Source organism: Branchiostoma belcheri, unplaced genomic scaffold (assembly GCF_001625305.1).
Source record: "Branchiostoma belcheri isolate BF01 breed outbred unplaced genomic scaffold, Haploidv18h27 scaffold46, whole genome shotgun sequence".
Lineage (NCBI taxonomy): Eukaryota > Metazoa > Chordata > Leptocardii > Amphioxiformes > Branchiostomatidae > Branchiostoma > Branchiostoma belcheri.
The window spans coordinates 81,923-100,396 of NW_017804087.1; the positions used below are offsets into that span (position 1 = coordinate 81,923).

Sequence of the window (18,474 nt, forward strand, 5' to 3'; positions counted from 1 at the left end):
CCGCAGTGTCTGCCGGGAATGACAAAGATGTGGGAAGGGTACAGTCTGCTTCACGGAGAGGGGAACGAGAGAGCTCATGGACAGGACCTCGGTAAAAACAATCATCAAAACACTTAGAGGAGATCACAATGATTTCAATTATGTATACATTGCTTGAGAACTTGCATCATGACTTTCTTGTACCAAGGAGGTACACAGCCAAGGTTTTCTCTCTTGCCAACATTTTTGTAGTCTACTCTCTCAGGACAATAATGACAGGAGCTTCTCCACACTTACAGGCAAACCTAAGTGACCAGCTCTACATAAGGACCACCTGCCAAAACATTATTTTTTCCCATTATAATAACAGAAGCAATATGAATCCACTCTCTGGTCCTAGTTTTTAGGTCAGTTTTGACTGTACATCACTGCAGCAAAAAGCTAAATTTGTATGGTTTAATATTCATTGATATTCTAATGATAATTTGCAGGTACTGCCGGCTCCTGTGTGAGGGCCTTTGCTCCCATGCCCTTCATGTTCTGTGACATCAACTTCCAATGTCACTACGCCACTCGTGATGACAAGACCTACTGGTTATCCACCGTCTCAACGCGGGCCGAGATCCCAGACAGCCCGGTGCAGGGCATTGATGTCCTCCGTTTTATCTCCCGCTGCGTGGTGTGCGAGGTTCCGTCTACCGTCATGGCGTTCCACAGTCAGAGCTCCGACATTCCCGAATGTCCCCTCCCCACACGGGACCATAGGTGGGAATCATTGTGGGAAGGATTCAGCTTCTTCATGGTATGACCCTCCATTGTTTTATGAGTTATGCTTGAAGGCTAGGCAGTACAGATGTTGGATTTCTTGTTTAACAGAAATATTATTTTCGGTCTGTTTGTTCAAACAGAATAGGTAGGTTGAAAACATGTGGCTGGGGGAAGATTGACAGGCAGAATAAAAGGAAATGGTGTTAAGTTTCATGTTCAGCTTTGGAATGCTTAAACAGCAACTTGTTGTCCAGATGTGTATGTTAACAGCACATGGTTGGGAAGATTGACAGGCTGAATGACAGCAGCTCAAAGGTCTCTCAGAGCCAGTCATCAAGGGGAAATCAGGAAGCCCAATACTGTATACTGTGAAGTCTGAAGCATCTGATTTCTTGCTTGTTTCCTTCCCCCAGCACACAGCTGCTGGAGAGGGCAGTGGTCAGATCTTCTCCAGCCCAGGCAGCTGTCTGGAGAGGTTCCGCCCCGCCCCCTTCATCGAGTGTCACGGAGCCCGGGGGACCTGCGGATTCTTCGCCAACAAGTTCAGCTTTTGGCTGGCGTCTGTTCCCAGGTACGGTAACATTACTGCCTTCATTGTGATTGAAATGTTAATCAGTGGTGTTGGTTACCATTAAATGATCATCATGACATCTTTCCTTTACCTGCTTGTTGTACCTAGTGGTGTAGACTGTAGTTCCTGACACATAGCTGTTTCCACCTACTCCTCTCTGCTGTTAGGAGCACCACACATCTTCCTCTACAGCAACAAGAAATCAGAGAATTCAGACTCCTGCGACCTTTTGTAACCTTCAAGATAACTCAATTTCCTGCGTCTGACATTTTGACCTGTCATTCTGCCTATCAAGCTCCCCACCCATGTGCTATCAACTTACTCTCAACTTCCCCCCATTTCCTGTGTCTGAAGTTTCGACCTGTCATTTTGCCTGTCAATCTTTCTCCACCCGCATGCTGTCCACCTGTCTGGACAGACATATAAATTCACAGCTTACACACCCAAAACAATACTTCCGTCCCATGAGGTAACAAACCTGTTTCTCGTCTTTCAGAGATTACAACCCTAACCAGAACCGTGACCCGTACGAGCCGCGGGACGGGCCGTGTCAGGAGATGATCCGCACACAGACAGCGCGGACAGAGATGGAGAGGATGGTCGGCCGCTGCCGCGTCTGTATGCTGATAACCGACCAGATCGAGTACTCTATCAGAGAGGCCGGGCCCCAGATCGGTGCCGTGCCAGGTTACTACCCCAGACAGCCGCTAGGCTAGATAACTTCTCTGTAATCATGTAGCTCTCTCGTACATCTTTATAATCATTGTTAGGATATCGAGGGATTAGCAAACATAAATACCAGATTGTTCACTGAATTGTAGTGATTTTGTTTCCCTAGATTCCTTCCTGTACTAGTCTTAGTGATATCTTTAAAGGTCGAGGTAAAATAGCATACAAAGAACCATGGTGATAAGTTTCATAGGACAAGTCACATGTTAGACAAGTGGTGCTATAAACCAAGGATACAAGTCAGTGACTGCCAAACCACCCTGAAAAAGTGTTATACACTTTTAGAATAGTCTATGAAGGTAAGGAATACAATACACAAATAGTCTTCCAAGCACAATATTACCTCCTAGTACAACACAGTATAGTCACATACACCTATTAAAAACCCTAAATAACTAAGTTAAATGTTCTTTGGGCTAAAAGAGATATCCCCAACAAATTATGATACCTTCCCAAGAACTAACCCAATAACTGTCTCTGACTACTACAGATCCTTTCACCTTAATGTATAAAGTCGTATACCTCAAGTTGTGGTCTTAATACTAGGCTCTGTAGCAAGCTTTGGCTTTTTTTTTGCTTATTCTGTTTTTTTTCCTGATTGTATAACCTCCTTGGTTATTCTGGTAGCTGCTGATTTTCTGGCAACTGTTGGAAAACTGGTGGCTACCAGAATACCATATACAACAGAAAACAGAACATAATAACCAAAAAATAAAGCCAGGATGAAGGAAGTAAATTTACCAACATTTCCATCCATACTAATGCTATGTTCTTATACAGGTCTGTGATTTCATAGCATGTACAAAGGTCTTAATTCGAGGGAGTTGTTTTTAATTACATTATCTCTCGTTTTATCCCAAAGAATGTGACATGGTGCTCTTCATAGCCTCTGAAAATACTGGTACATTGCTAGGCTAGTATTACAGGTAGTTGTAGTTTTTCAAGCTTGTGTTGTTTCTTGAACTTTTGGTTTTCTTTCTAAAGTAATAAAATGATTTTGTTGGATTTGATGGTCTGCAGATTTAACATATATTTTGCCAGTCTGTTTATTTTGGTTTGTATAATGCTAGTGTTTGAGATTAACTGTCCATGGTCTAACATAACTAGTCTACCTAACATGTACACACGGATAGGTAACTGCAGTGCCCATTCAGCAAAATTAAATCCAAGTAATGCGTCAGAATACAAAAAATACAACTAAAGAATCAACGAAAAGCTTTAAGTAACATTTAAACCGGACAAAAAGGTTGAAAAAGGATCAACGAAAAGCTTTAAGTAACATATAAACCGGACAAAAAGGTTGAAAAAGGAAAAAATCATGGGCCTGTCCTTAGTGCTGAACCACATTCACATACAAGAATGGGGTCTGTCCTTGGTGCTGAACGCACTATCCCAGGACGTAATGTGTATACGCGGGATTCCGAGCGATCAGTCTGGCTTGGGAATTGCTGTTATCTATCACAAAGTCAACTGTCAACAATGATTTCTCACGTTTTAGGCCTTAACCGGCATGGTACATGGGTTGCAACGTGTTATTAGGCATGTACAGGAGTTGTTATCGTTACACTAGAGTACGTAGTTTGCTGTTGGATGTTTGGTAAACATTGCATCAGAATTGTAATGTGATATCTTTTCCACAGAGAGGCCGCGCATTCATAAAGGGTCAAAGTAACCCCAAACAATGGCTTTGCTTGCAGATTTATCACAGTTTTACCGAAAAATCTGTTCAGATTAGTCTGATTGGTTTGATTCTGAAGTGATCTGTCAACGCGTAGCCCAACAGGTACTGTGGCCCAGCAGTTGGTGCAAATTCCGCAATGTGGCATGGCAAGCCAAGATGGCGACGTCCTGGACACCCAAGTGAAGAAACTGATGAACTTCCGTAATTTCAAGACGTTTCCTGTCAGTTTTATGTGATAAGTAATACTTGACTTTGTTCAACATGTTCCCGCGGTCATTTCGACTGTAATTTGACAGAAAATGTGAGAGAAATGAACGACTCTTTCTGAGCACTCTTGTGTATTCGCTACTAGCATGCGTGAACAGTCCTACTCTCCAAGCATAGGTTTAGGCTCCGGCTTCCGTAGTTTCAAGGCGTTTCCTGTCAGTTTTTAGGTGGTAAGTAATACATGACTTTGTTCAACATGTTTTCGTGGTCATTTTGAGTATAATTTGACGGAAAATGTGATGTAAAATCGCGAGAAAAGAACGACTCTTTCTGAGCATTGTCATTGAAACAGTTGTGAACATAACATTGAAAAATTCGTAAAGTCCGACACAAGACTCATAATTTTCGTGTTTTCCCCTTCGAAAATAACTATGCATTGTCTTATTCATCCTTTAATTAAAATTTACTGTTTTATAGTTAATTTTTCACTGTACATAGAATGGCTGTACATGTATTATGTTGTTGTTGTATTTTAATAATGGTAAAATGTTACACTTGTTTGTCATAGTTGGGTGTCAAAACCTGGAATCATTGACTAAGTATTTGGACTTCAGTCAGTGCATGAAGAGATGGCAATTCTAGTTGCAGAGTGAATTCATCTTTATTCTTGCTTTTCTAATCTAATTTCCGTGCCGTCCAGTGTTGTTTTTCTTCTTACTTGCCTGATAAAATATCAATAGCAAATTGCAAGCGATCGAACACATGAAATTTAGTCTCTAGTCCATTCCTAGTCACTGAGAGGATGTTCATTGCTACTGTCTACAGCTGTTTTCAGTTCTTTATGATTACTTCTGTGAAGTACAGGGTAGTAGTCCTGGGCATCATACATGGGTGTCGTACCACAAAACAGCCACTAGTGACTAGCAGTGATATCTAAAGACATACAGAAGCAGGCAATAGATCATTTACAAATAGTGTGTCTTAGTTCCCAACAATTTTATAACAGTTTGAAAATATTAGCATTACGTAGTCAAAAGCCTTGTGTACTGACTTGAAATCAAGTTTTCATTTCATTGAATTTTTCTGGTTGCTTGACTCCACAGTTTTGTAGAACAGTTGATGACACACATTCACTGCTATAACAGGTACCAAAGCTACTTTTGATTTCAATGTAAAAATATGTTAATATGAAACAACTAAAATGAATATTTCACTATCATCATCATTGTCAACAATTTGAGGTCCTATGATGGAAAGCTATCGCTTTAATAAGATGCAAAGTTATTCTCTATTCATTTGGATTAGTCCAAGAACTTACGATAAAAACTAGCTGACAGTGAGTTTCAATACGTGGTGTTTGACAAAACCTGCATTCACTCCTTTCTTCACATATCTTCTCCTTATCACCTCTACAACCTTGTCTAGCTCCTGTGGGTTGTCAAAGTATCGCTGCAGGTTTCTTTCTACGTAATGGTCCTTATCTGTGACCAACTGAGCTCTCAGCCCAGGCAGCTGGTCCAACAGTGGAGTAGTAGTAACTGTAGTAACAGTAGTGGTGACAGTAACTGTAGTGGTACTAGTGGAGGTACAGGCGGTGTTGGTTACAACAGTGGTACTAGTCATGGTGGTAGGGGTAGGTTCAGCGGCCTTGGCTTTGAGTGTTCTCCAGCGGTCGTGGACTTCCTCCTGCATTTGAGCCTTGGTCATGCCCTGCACAGCTTCTTCCTGTCCAACACTGTTCCATAGCTGTTTGTACTGTCTTTCCTTGTCTGTGGCAGAGCCTGTAATGGGACATTAATAGTAATTGATCTAAAGCTGATACATTAATTTATCTGTAATTTTCTATCTAAATTCATTGCCTTTAGTCACACTTTAGGAATGAGATCAAAATTTGGCATGACATAGATTGTTGCAGACTTTTGTCAATATCCTAAAAATTGCCCATGTCAATACATAGCTGGTGTGTTGCACTGAAGGGCTATACAGATAAAGATACAGACAAAGAGTACACAATAGAGCTACCATAAATAAAGCTTAAAAGGTAGGGTGCCCGGGAAGAGATTGATGTGCACTTAAAAAAAATAGAAGGTAAGAATGTAGTAATGTAGATGTACTCACTTGCTAAGTCCTCTTCGCTGTATACATGGAACTTTGACGCGCTCGATGTACATGTCCACTTCCTGTTCTTGGTGAATATCGGGTATAATTCAGGGGGTGGGCCAGTGTTGCCACTGCTGGACGAGGGGGGATTACCGGACATGATAGCCCCCTCCCGATGATGACCATTAGTGTTTTGGCGAGTAAAATATGGAGACTGAACAGAGGTACTAGGAGGGGAGGATTCACTAGAGTTTGAGGTGATGGGTGGATGAGATTCTGAGGTGTTGGCTAAGGGTGGGGGAGATTCACTAGTGGTGCTAGATGGGGTGGGGATGTCCTTTGGGTTTTCCCTCTCCATCTGGATGGGATCAATAGAAAAGGTATCCATATGAAATGTTTACTTGCATCTACGCATTAACTTTATGAAGGCCAACTAGCCAGGTTGTTGTCAGTCATTGTTTTGTGTATTGATATCAGTGTCAGAATTAAGCTTTCTCCTTGAGTTAATCAGGCATTCCTTTAAAAATTCCTTTTTTTGTGGGAATTTCATTTCACAGCAGGAGAAATGAGGTTTTTGCTGAGTTTTAAGTTCACAGTTGTACAGTACTAACGCGCAGGAGATGCAGATTTGTAGTTGCAGATTGTTGCAGATTATAGAACAGTTAAAGACACTCAGTCTTTGTGCATACATGTATAAAGATTGGGTGCCAATGAATTTACAAATTTTACAAAATTAGTAACTTACCCTCAAAAAACTGTTGACTGGTCCATGCAAGATGTGCTGAAAGTAAGAAATCAAAGACATCATAACGATGATAAGGGCGGTTTAATTTTTAAGACCATATTTTAATGAAAATTCTTCTTCTCTATCTCTGCTATCTTGTTTTACAATAACTCAAATGTCAATGTTTATCTATCAGTTCCTGGCTTTGGCTGCCAGAAGGAAGGACTTCCAGTGGAAAACCAAGGAGTAGTCAAGAGGGTGTTGCAGAAAAGTAGAGTGGAGATGTCTGCCCTGCTGTCCCCCCACCTGGAGGCCGTATCAGAATAGTGGATGAAACTGATGAAAGGTGGATCTGACTGAAGATTTCTGCAACCCACGCCTACAAGGCAGGTGAGTTTTATACTCATGCCGTGTTTGTCGAAATTGACTTGTAACAATCAAGGCACTGGACTGTGTCATAACAATTCGTCAGGTGCATACATACATCTAGGCATTTCAACTAACTAAAAAACAAACAAATGGCCACAACCACAAGTTCCAAACAACTAGAATGATTAGGATGACAACAGTTCAAAGCAACCCCAATATACCTGATAGTGTAGTAGATGTTCTATGCTCTGTGCGATGACTTCCCCCTCGGGAGTTGTGAACAGACAGTTGGTGATGTTCTCGCCCTGCTTGGTAGCCTCCTGTCGTATGTCCTGGAGGGTTCCAGTGGTGGTGTCCATTCGAACGACGAAAAAATCTGTTGGGTTGTTCAGGAAGATGGCAACCATGGTGGCCAGTTCTGACGACATGATCTAGGACAGTCAAAAAAGAGTGAGTCTAAAGTTACGTATCAAGCTGTTTTAAACATTTGGGAATTAACGTTCGTAAATTAATAAATAAATAAAAAATAAACAACAATATTCTTTGCTCTCAAGATTTCAATCCACTTGTATATTTGCAACAACATCTTGCTCAAGGCTATAATATTATAGTAATAAGTCATCTAATGTATGTGCCTAAAAATTAATCCACTAAAAACAAGAAATCAGATATTTCAACTTCCATGAAGTTTACAATGCTAAGTTGCTTCTCAAGATTTGCTGAATTCCCCCCCCCCCTGTTGACCACTAATTCCTGTTGTCTCCCTTCCCCACACTGTGAGACCTTTGACCTGTCATTCTACCTGTCAATCTTTCACCACCATCAGGCACTGTTGGAATCTAGTACTCTCTCTGTCTCTGGACAAACAGATAAACAAACCCACAGCTCAGCCTCCAAAAACAATACTTGCATGAAAAGCACTAATAAAACATGATTTTGCCTTCTACCCCTAAACCTCACCTCAGTCAGTCAGTGGTCAGTCTCCATGGCTTTCATCCACATCTGGTCAACTCAAAATTAGCCTATAGTAGTTCTATAGGTACTACTATTAGTACCCTGCTGTCTGAATTCAGAAGTCTTCCGATCAAATTTGAGTCCTTCTGGGGCAAGTTGAACATGTTGAAACTGGTGCCAAAGAGCTGGCAGGGGTGGTTGGGCCCTGATAACAGTCCAACAATTCCTGGTTATTCCACCTCAAGATGGTTACAGAAGTAGTGGTCTCCCAGCACAAGAACTTCTGCTGCCAACACCCCTGACCTGACTGATTCATTCCACATGGAGGTGAGGGACCTCCCAAAGAGAGTGAAACGGACTATTCTATAAAACAATGGGGGTTACACTTAGGAGATTTTACAATTTCACTTCCCTTATTCTCTTCAGGTAGCTGAAAAGTGTTTTTTTTGTTCATTTAATATTTGGAAGACATCAACTAATGCAAAATATAAACTCAAACAGAAATAAAGATCTTCAATGTGCAGAAAGAATGGTTACAAGTCACCTACAGACTGAGTTGTATGGTATCTTCCTAATCAATCAGCCCAACTCTTGGTATGAATTTCTGTCTTCTTTATCTGTATGGGTGTGGAAGGTTTGTAGCTCTAAACAAAATCCCATATAACATGTTAAGTTTTAAGTAGTCTGTATGACATAGTTTTCTGGCAGTAGATCATTGCTCTCTGAATGTATAGTTACTGGTTCATTCCACATATCATGAGTTACAGTCTGTTGTGTTAATGTTATGCTGTGGAGTGTTTGAAGGGTTGTCAGAAAACCCACGCAGTGTTTAAAGGGTTCTACAGCTTTTATGTATGTCATTTAGTATATTATCATTCGAGGAACAAAAGAAAACAATTTGGATACTTTACCTTTCTGTCACTCACTAGCAGCTGAAGACTGTGCTGTGCTGTGCTGTTCACTGTTGATGGCAATAATGGATTCAAGATCTGACTGACAGGCAATCCAGCTCTTTTGTAGTTGGCAAGTATCTTGAGGCATTGTGTGTCTTCATATTGTCACAATAGTCTTGTATACGTAGATGAATATGGGCCAATCAGAGGGGGCATCCATGTGCTAGATTGTAGTGTCATTATTGTACAATGGAAAATGCTAATTTCTATTTGATGGCAGTGTCATCTTTACTAATTGCCAGACAAGTAGCAAAGTCATGTTTAAGAACAAGCTGACTGATTATGTCACAAAAGACAGATTAGCATATTATGACAATTGGCATAATGCAGTACAATAGTGACTAAGGCGGTCTAAATTTTAGTGTACAGGAGGTTATTTTCTTTGTGATGATCTGTAGAATCATTCACATAATCAATTTTTGAGCCAATGAGAGTTTGTCATTGCCTATTTGCAGAGAATGATAATTGAGAGGCTAATTTGCAGAATTACATACTTAGCAGTAATTTTACTAGTATCACATCACCATGCTACATGTAAAATATAATTCAATGGATATTGGTTTTCCCACATCGGCTAGCTTTCCCTATAAGCTTTCCCAGAAATACAGTAGACACTGACAGTTAGGAAAACGTTTGTCAGAGTGAATATAGTCAGACTCACGTTTTTTCCACAGTCCTGTTTTTTTTTATCTTGTCCTTTTGCTAAATTTTTACTTGAAAATGTTTGGGACCCCATCGATAACCGCCCATAAAATGAATCGATGTGGGCCTAATATTTGGGAAAGATGGTTACAAAGCTTTCCTGATTTAACACCACAAGCTGCCCCTCCCCACCTGTAGCAACATGTCTGGGTTTCTGCATATAAGCTACTGTGCGGATGTGCTCTCCCTTTGCTGTGAACATCTCCACCCGACTGTTCCCAGCATCAGCCACAATCACACGCCCCAAACTGTCCACACAGATTCCTGAGGGGTTATTAAGATTCCCTGCTCCACTACCTGGACTCCCAAAACTGGTAAGGTAGACTCCATTCTCACCATACTTAAGAATACGAGCTTCATACTTGTCTATGACGTAAATGTTCCCTTTCATGTCTATGGTTATAGATTGTTTATTTGATATTTCATCTGACCCTGTTCCTGATAACCTGTTCAGGTTACATGTTGCCGATGTTGGTGTCGTTGTGTAAGTAGGACTTAACCACACAATCTCTGTGGGCCAGGCTCCTTGTGTCAGTATGATTCTGTCAGAAAGCTCGTGCCAGGCAATCCCATAGATTATTTCTTTACTTGTGCTGCTGCATGTAAACTTGGCAAGGACATGGCCCTCTTTGCTGTGCTGTTGGATGTCATATCCCTCCAAAATGACCCACAGGGTATCATTGCGGCCAGTGGAAATGGCAACTGGTTTTAAGTCTCTTGTGGAGAAACTGTGAATGAAAACTCCCTTCATGCTGAAGACCTGGATTCTTTTGTTGCGCTCGTCAGTCACAAATATCTCGTTAGTCGAAGACACGGCCAGTGCTCCCCATTCCCAAGTGTCTGACGTGTCCAACTGTCTGGGGTCTTTTTGAAAGGTGACGTTCTTTTTCACTTCTGCTGGTAAAACAGAGTAAAACACTTAGTGTAGTGGGCACCACTTTTTAGACTATAATGAATAGATACTGATGGATCGATCATTCGATAGATAGATAGATAAATAGATGCATGACTCTTGACAGTTCGGCACTTCGTAATTAGAAAAAGTTGTAGATAGTATCGTTTTGAGATGAAGGTATGTAAGTCCTCATACTATGAGAAACAATAAAATTTACCACTGAAAAAGACTGAAACTGATTACAAAATGCACACTGTTAATTGTCCACAGATGTTTAGGTCCAGGTACTGTATCTGTCCCTAACTTTAAGGCTCAGAGCGTAACCAAAAGAAGAGAAATTGATATCTGTACCCACCTTCACAGTGGTATGTTACTTCCAGGTACTTCTTTATGCTCGGACAGCGTTGAATGGCGTAAACATTTTCTGGTTGCTCGTCACACTGTTGCAACCCTTGACATAGCTTCCTTATGTAGGACAGGAGGTCGGCTTTTGAACTATTACAAAATACAAATTAAAACCATCAGTTATTGTAATTGAATTAAGCTAATTTGTATCAAATTGACTTGTTGAAATAGCGTCAGGGTTATGTAAATATCAGACAGCTGATATAACAAATGTCACACAATTTTCAGCAATATCTATCATGATATAAGTCAGACATCTCTGACTCAAGTACACCAGTGTTATACATGTACAACTTATATGTACATGCCAAAATAGTAGCTAAAAAAATTACAAGACAAACATTTGATATAGTCCAATTTTACTCCTCTCACAAAGAAAGAATATCAGATGTTACGACTAGAGATCATAATAGTCATCAACCTTCTAGAGGACCTACATGTACTCTGACTAAATCTCACACCTAGTGGCCAGCCCACACGACAGTTTTCAGAGGACTGCAATCTATAGAGTGGGATTAGCTCGGTTATGGTGCTACTTACTAGTCGTCAATAACTTGACACTTATCACAAGACCGGTCCCTGGTTGTACATCCACAGCGAGGACCGTTTTCCCTCCGACCGTAGAATATATCCTCAATCACGATCAGCTCATTCGCTGCACAGGACAGTTGTAGGGTCTCCTTTGCGCAGGTCATTTCTGTATCAGTGATAGCATCTTACCTTTAGGCCACACAGGTCTAATTTATTGGTTCTCAGATTTATTTTGAAATGTGTAAAGCAACAAGATGGAAAAAGGTGAAAAATCCATGACAACCAGCCTCATCCTGTATTGTACAGTAGATGTACAAGTTGTTAAAAATTGTAGCATATTGTGATAATTGAAAATGTACAAAACATAAGGTAGATACACTTTTGAAAGTTTAAAAACTATAATTGGTATTTAAAGTTAAACCCAGATGATACACTCAGATAAGAATTTTAAGCTATGCACACTTGGTGGTTTATTTGGTGGTTATTGCATCTGACCAGGGATTATCTCAACATATTCACGTCAGGGTGGGGCATTACCCCTTTAGTAATACATGATTATACTCTTACTTTTGTAGGTACCATTGATAAACTCAAAGCTGGGTAGGGTGGTACCATCAGTGTTCTCAAGGCTAGGTGGGTTGGTACCATTGATACCACCTAGGCTTGGTGTGTTGGTACCATCAGTGCTCCTGATGGTAGCTGCATGTATCAGTTCTGTTGCATTCAGTGTACTCGAGTTCTTAACTTCTTGTATAGTCTGGGAAAACAAGAAGAAATATAAAATTAATGTTTGAACCTATTGTGCACCTATTGTACAGTATTCTTGATGTGTAAGTGTCAAGAAAAATCATAAAATCTTCATGTGTATCACTTGTTTAAGATTTTTAAGCCAGCTGCAGAATTCAGATTGAGGCAGAGAGAGAGGCAGTAATTCAAAGGTTTTTTATTATGATTTTCTGACATTCTACCTAACTTTATGTTGTACCCCAAAAATTTGTTCTATGGACCTACAATTTTAGGTTAGGTGCACTGTTACACCTATTACCAAATATGAATTTCGAGCCCTGAACTTTTGTTTGCTTTATTGTTTGGTTTTCTTCTACTTGTTTACTTGATGGGAGTATAACATAAATAAATGAAACTTTTTTGCTTTTATTAAGGCGATGCCAATTTAAGTAATAAAATTGGTTCTCGGAATCGCCAGCGTCCTTTCATGGCTATCGTAGCTTTTGGGGCAATCAGATGATGCATAGGTCAGGGGTTTTTCTTGCAAGAACCAACAACTCAAATTGGTGTGGCCTAAGGTGTAAAATTGAGCCCAGACAAAGATGTTGACCTTACTGTTTGAATGCCTCGGGTGTTGTGATAGACTCCTCGGTACCTACATGTAGCACACAAAAAGTATTCCCCATATACTGTAGGATTTAGACAAAGTAGTTCAGATTATGTCACAACAGTTAAAAAAAAATGTATAAACAACAAACTAGACCTACTAGTAGTTCTTTAGTGTGTCATGAAACACGAGTTTGTCATCTTACCGCAAAGTTTATTGGCCTGTTGGAGGTTTGGTATGTACATTGGATTTCGAATAAGTTCCTTTGCGTTTGGAGGATTGCGAAGCTTGTGTACATGTTTGGTGGGGTCGTGACTGGAGTCATCTGAAGCCTGTTGGCGAACGTTTGTTGTTGCGCTGAGATAGGTTTCATTATCATACATTTTTGTAACAGCGTAAGGTTCAATGTCACCATCATCAGTCACTTTAGTGTCTGTCTTTGGATGATTTGAAGCTTGGTGGTGAACATTTGTTGGTCCATTGAGATAGGTTTCATTGTCATACATGTATGTAGCAGCATAAGGTTCAATGTCACCATCATCAGTCCCAGCTTTGGGTTCTTTGTCAACATATCCAACATCGTAAGGTTCAATGTCACCAACGTCAGAGAAGTTTTTGTTCCTTGTCGTGTTACTGTTATTACCCTTGTCTCCTGAGGTGTCAGGCTGAGATTTGTTAGCATATGTGTTGGAGTTGAAATTCACTGTACTGTCTACATGCATGACTTGGGGTTTTTCTTCAATGTTTCCACTATCTTCTTCATTTTCCCTTGAGGCTGTGTACATGGCAGAGTTTTCAGCATCCATCGTATCAGATACAAAATATACACCAGCTGTCTCTGGGACATCATCATTTTTTGCAATATAAAAATCCTCATTTGTGCTCGTACATTTAGATTCATCGCCAGCTACATACGTAGCCTCTGACCTGTCCTGTGCTTGAACACTGGGAGAGTTTTGGCCACATGTTGACATTCTTGTTGGCTCTACAGTGCTTTCTGTGTACAACACATTCTGATCAGAGTGTAGATTATCTTCATTTTGTCCTGGGCTTGTCAGCTCCTCTGGATGGTTTGTATGATGTACCGGACTGTTCTCTTGTCTCATAGACTTGTTCATTGTGACACTGTTGACAAAGTCAGGATGAGAACGAGATTGTTATTTGCCAATTGCCAATTTCAATTATGTAGGTTGAGTTAAGCAGGATACAATCATCACGTACAATGTAGATGTTTATCACCTTTGCACTGTGTTTTAAATTATGATTTAACCTATAGGGAGAACAGGTGTGATCAGGACGTTGGCAGAACATACTGCACCTGCACAAAACCTGTAATGTATTGTGTATAGCACTTCGGCAGAACGGATCATACATGTGTAAGGCTGTATATGAGTATATAAGGTTAACATCCCGTCTGTAGTCGTAAAATTATGGGTCGGAAAAGGTATTGTCTGCAACGGGCAAAATACTGATGCAACGTTGACCAAAAATCCAACGAAAACGGTGAAAATCAGGGTTTTGCACAGGTGCAGTATATTTTGCCAATATGCTGGTCTGGTCTGATCCAGTTCTGTATGAGGCAGACTAATTATGGGTATTAGAAAGTGTTGATGTTATACAATGTTTAATGTACCAGTATTAAAAGAAAGTTTGGTAGATTCACATTATGATTAACTAGACTCCCCAAGGACACCACCACACACCCCCAAGGACACTGCAAGCCCTGCTTCAACTTTCCTGGCCAGAACTGAAAGCTAGGACCTTGTTAGCTGCACTTTTATCTAAAACAGGTTTGAAACTGCCGAAGACAATTTGCTGATGTTCTAAATCTAAGCTTGTTGGGTTTTACTTCATATCTAGAAAACAGTGAAAGATAATGAGGACCCCAGTCCTTCTATAATAGCTGGGTTCTATGATTTTAAGTGGAGTGTTTCAAAGTATAGGCTTTCCTTTCATCTGTAAATGTGGACAAAAATGGGTGTCTTTTGGCAGCTTAGCCAAAAAGCTGACTTTTTTGCAATTGTGATCTTGAGAGAGATGAATTGTATTTCATTTGCCACCGTTTAGATGTGCTGTACCTACATGTATGTCTGGTGTGGTATCAATGGCTAAGAGACTAGGCCAGCCAGCAAGACAGGACAATCTAGTAACATCTTATGAAGATCCAAAGAACAAAGGACTAACTGTACTGAGGAGCTATATGTAACTGTTTGTCACAGGTTTGATTCCTTAAATTCTTAGCTAGACATTTTGCCCTTGGGAAAGGCACATTACACAACTTTCCTCACTCCACCTATTATATACCGGGTGGTAAGTGTAAATTGGGTACCTGACTTCAGTTTGGGAGGTACAAGGTGGTAGATGAGAAGGGTGCCATAGATTAAAACCCCACCTGCCTTAAAGGCTATGGGACTGTTACCTCTTATCTAGTACACATCCTTTTATCCACTGGACATTTCTTAATGGGGGGATATTTTTTTCTGAATTATCACCAACCAAGACAAAGGACAGAGACATATTTTTTCTGAATGAATTTCCTCAGTGCAAGGCAAAGAGACCACTTCTTGGCAATAAGAAGTAAGAAACATCAAGACAAAGGGAGAAGCAATGTAATTCATGACTCAACACTTACCGTTTAGTGAAGCCTTGAAAACTGTTAAATGCTAAACTGGATGAAGCTGTCTCAAAGACTGCTCTTGGCAAAATTTTTGGTCAGTTGACTTTTCTTTTCTCCAGTCGGCTTTGGGTGAGGTGTGGTGCTGTCAGGTGTGGTAGACTAATAAGAAGATTAAGAACTTCTTATGGCGTCATGAAACTATATGCACTTATTGAACTTTTTTTCTTTCATCTCATCTCATCAATAGCTCAATTGGTAGAGTGCTCGCTTTGTAACTGGGAGGTCGTGAGTTCAAACCCCGGTCGGGTCATACCAAAGACTTTAAAACTGGTACACACTTCTTTCTCTGCTTAGCACTCAGCACATATGAGAAAGAGTGCGGGAAGGTCAAACACACAGCACTACCAGCGGACCAGCCCCATGCTGTAGTGCATTGCACAGCTGTGTGTCACCCAAGGGATACAAAAATGGATATGGTCACCACCCTACACTCTGCATAAGGGCACGGGAGACCTTTCTTTCTCAAAGTGTTATGAGATGCTCCCATATTTATTCATCGTTTCTCCACCATACGCCCACAAGAATTCATGTCCTTGCATGGTTCTCAGACATTTCTTACTAACTTGGTACAAATCATATCACTGTGTTGTACCTTTCCCTGGTGCTGAACTCCTGGTTATACTAATGGATTTCCTTTGTTTTGTTTTGTAAGTCATGAAGCATGAAGGAAATTAAATTTTTGCAGCCCATTCAAAGTTTGTAAAATGTGTGTACTGTGTCACTCCCTGATCCAGTAATAGTAAATACAGCAGAAGCATACTGATATTTAGAGAGTTATCATCGCAACAAGTGACTATTTAAGCAGTTTTTGACGCTGTATTTTTTCTCCACTTTGTTGTACAGGAATGAGTTCATCACTGTAGTGGAACCAACCATTCTTCTCCATGGGGAGGTGCAGGATATCTGCAGTGGTAATGAATTTAACTGCCAGCTTTACATGACTATGTGCTTAATAAACTACAGGATTCAAGTAAAATATTGTGATGTTGTTTTTTTTGGTTATAGACCTTTTACTTCCTAACAATGCAGCCAAAGTTTATATTTCTTGGAAACCATAATTATACATTTTGTGTACCTTCATTCATCTTTCATTTTGAAAGCTGTTTTGTATGTTTTCATAAGAATACAGGTCATTTTAAATTTTATCTCCATCCCTGGTAGGACTTCAGCACTCAATAAAGTGACATTCCAGACTGTTTCTTTTCTTCTATTATTCCCCAAGAGAAGAGAAAGGCTGATGCGGCCACTACGGTGCTTGTCCTTGGTGCTGAAAGTGTGATGCTTCTACAGTTTGGAGTTCAACAACATCTTTTTTAATGTTTAATTCATAGGCGCAAGTAATGAGGCCATTATTTTCATGTAACAAATAACATTTCTTACTGACCAATTATATCTGTCAATTATTATCTTAAAGCATTTATAGTTTTGCATGGAGAAAGCGTAGCTTGTTTCTGAGTTCTATTTTAGCAGTTTCATGGATGGTTGGATGAAGTATAAAGCTAAGACACAGATGGGAAGAATTTGGTCCCAATTTGAAGTTTCTTTTGATTTTCTTATACAATGAGGAGGAAGGCAGCTCCATAAAATTGGTTGAAGGAGCCTCAAACAGTCCCTATTGTCGCATCGGAATGCTAATAAAACAAACCCAAATGTTTGGGTCATTTCCTAACACTATAAGTGGAATGTCCTATTGCCGAAATTTGGTACGAACAGTTTTGGCGCCAAAATTACTTAATTAGATCAGCTGTATGGTGCAGGTGGTGTTACCCATGGTGCATCGCGCCATGGAAGAAGACGACAGCATGGCGGCTGGACATTGGAGAGAAGGAATAACTGCCCGAAAATCCGTGCTTGGAGCCGCGCAACGCCACGTTTTGGAGGTGAGGGCTATTTTACGTTGTTGCTTGAATATCTGCGCCTGGTTTGTTCCGAGGTTCAGTGCAAATTTGACGTTATTTTGCAGAATACTGTGCGAGAACATTTCGGCCTCCGAGTGTAGAAAATATATCGAAATCACGTCTTAGTGCTGTTTGGGCAAAACAAAAGATTTGCAACTGACGTCGGTGTATTCTTTAATAATAATAGTCTAAAAACGAGTAGTGGGTTTAAGAAGTGGCCTTCCATTATCTAGTTAGAGTTCCCCTTAGTTTTGGAAAAACTCTAACGCCGATAATTTTGTGAAGTTGGTGGCAGGTTTTGTCGTTTTCCGTCTGGACTCGAGAAGCCCGTGCCACGTGGTGAGTTCCGGGTCTGGCACTCCATCTAGTTTCTCAACATGTGGTTTTCGGTTTCGCCGCAGTCTTTCTTTTCGCTTGACCGATTTGCCAACTACAATTTCCTCTTCGTGGTTGTCTCTGTACAATCGACAAACTTTTGTTTAGTTGTTGATGTGTTTGAAATGGCACTGTTGATAAAAGTTGCAATTGTATAACTTGACTGCAGCGCTACTTGATTGGAATAAAACAAACGCTACAGGACATGACTCGTGTTGACCAGTTTTCTGAAATACTAGTACTTTGAACTTTATTCTCGTAAGATATACGTGTGAATTTTTACAAAAATACTTATATAAAATATACATACAGACTTTTAGCTTAGAAAAATACTTATAATTTTATCATAGAAAATACTTACAGATAAATTTATTATAGATAAATCTTTTTACAGCACAGAAGGTTATGCCGCCGCTAGGCAGCCGACCGAAGGTCGGAACGCCGGCAGGCAGCCGCCCGCGAATCGGTTGGGCCGCCGCCAGGCAGTGGGCCGCGGTCCGGTCGGCTACCCACTGGGCAGTAGGCCGCGGGCGGGCCGGGTACCGACAGAAACAAGGAGAGGGACGAGAGAAGGAATAGAAGGGGAGGGAGAGAGAGAAAAAGAAAGGGGAAAGACAGAGGGG

General features: G+C 40.5%; 3 protein-coding genes across 5 annotated transcripts in view; 1 reads left to right on the plus strand and 2 right to left on the minus strand.

Annotated features, from left to right (window-relative positions):
* Nucleotides 1-2,967, plus strand: part of LOC109479045 (collagen alpha-5(IV) chain-like) — a 25,253-nt gene extending 22,286 nt beyond the window's left edge. The window contains exons 30-33 of one of the 2 annotated variants that reach the window (XM_019780891.1): nt 39-91; nt 471-781; nt 1,161-1,318; nt 1,815-2,967. In XM_019780891.1, coding sequence (XP_019636450.1) covers nt 39-91; nt 471-781; nt 1,161-1,318; nt 1,815-2,034 — 742 coding nt within the window. In that variant the 3' untranslated portion in view covers nt 2,035-2,967. Of the gene's footprint in view, nt 1-38; nt 92-470; nt 782-1,160; nt 1,319-1,814 lie in introns of those variants that run through there. The other variant, XM_019780894.1, reaches the window with a different exon arrangement.
* Nucleotides 2,968-5,246: 2,279 nt separating this feature from the next.
* Nucleotides 5,247-11,131, minus strand: LOC109479046 (rho GTPase-activating protein gacII-like). Of its 2 annotated transcripts, none has more exons than XM_019780899.1 (5): nt 10,988-11,131; nt 7,350-7,559; nt 6,781-6,816; nt 6,054-6,393; nt 5,247-5,716 (listed from the first exon to the last, which is right to left on the minus strand). In XM_019780899.1, exons 2-5 carry the CDS (start codon nt 7,554-7,556, stop codon nt 5,262-5,264), a joined length of 1,038 nt encoding a protein of 345 aa, XP_019636458.1. In that variant the 5' UTR covers nt 7,557-7,559; nt 10,988-11,131; the 3' UTR covers nt 5,247-5,261. The 2 variants fall into 2 exon arrangements, with proteins under 2 accessions (XP_019636458.1, XP_019636457.1); XM_019780898.1 differs by lacking the exon at nt 10,988-11,131 and adding an exon at nt 8,994-9,486.
* Nucleotides 9,522-11,732, minus strand: LOC109478892 (tripartite motif-containing protein 3-like). The gene is made up of 2 exons (XM_019780701.1): nt 11,627-11,732; nt 9,522-10,655 (listed from the first exon to the last, which is right to left on the minus strand). The coding sequence occupies exons 1-2, from the start codon at nt 11,730-11,732 to the stop codon at nt 9,805-9,807; spliced, it is 957 nt and encodes a 318-aa protein (XP_019636260.1). The 3' UTR covers nt 9,522-9,804.
* Nucleotides 11,733-18,474: the final 6,742 nt, after the last annotated feature.

What these genes read in the sequence shown, in the direction of transcription:
- LOC109478892 (XM_019780701.1), bottom strand. Translation starts at nt 11,732, where the DNA reads ATGACCTGCGCAAAGGAGACCCTACAACTGTCCTGTGCAGCGAATGAG. An exon ending in AAACGGTCCTCGCTGTGGAT is followed by an intron (nt 10,656 to 11,626) that starts GTACAACCAGGG and finishes CACTACACTAAG; the next exon opens with TGTTTTACTCTGTTTTACCA.
- LOC109479046 (XM_019780899.1), bottom strand. Translation starts at nt 7,556, where the DNA reads ATGTCGTCAGAACTGGCCACCATGGTTGCCATCTTCCTGAACAACCCA. An exon ending in AACATCTACTACACTATCAG is followed by an intron (nt 6,817 to 7,349) that starts GTATATTGGGGT and finishes TCTTACTTTCAG; the next exon opens with CACATCTTGCATGGACCAGT. An exon ending in CAGTCAACAGTTTTTTGAGG is followed by an intron (nt 6,394 to 6,780) that starts GTAAGTTACTAA and finishes GATCCCATCCAG; the next exon opens with ATGGAGAGGGAAAACCCAAA.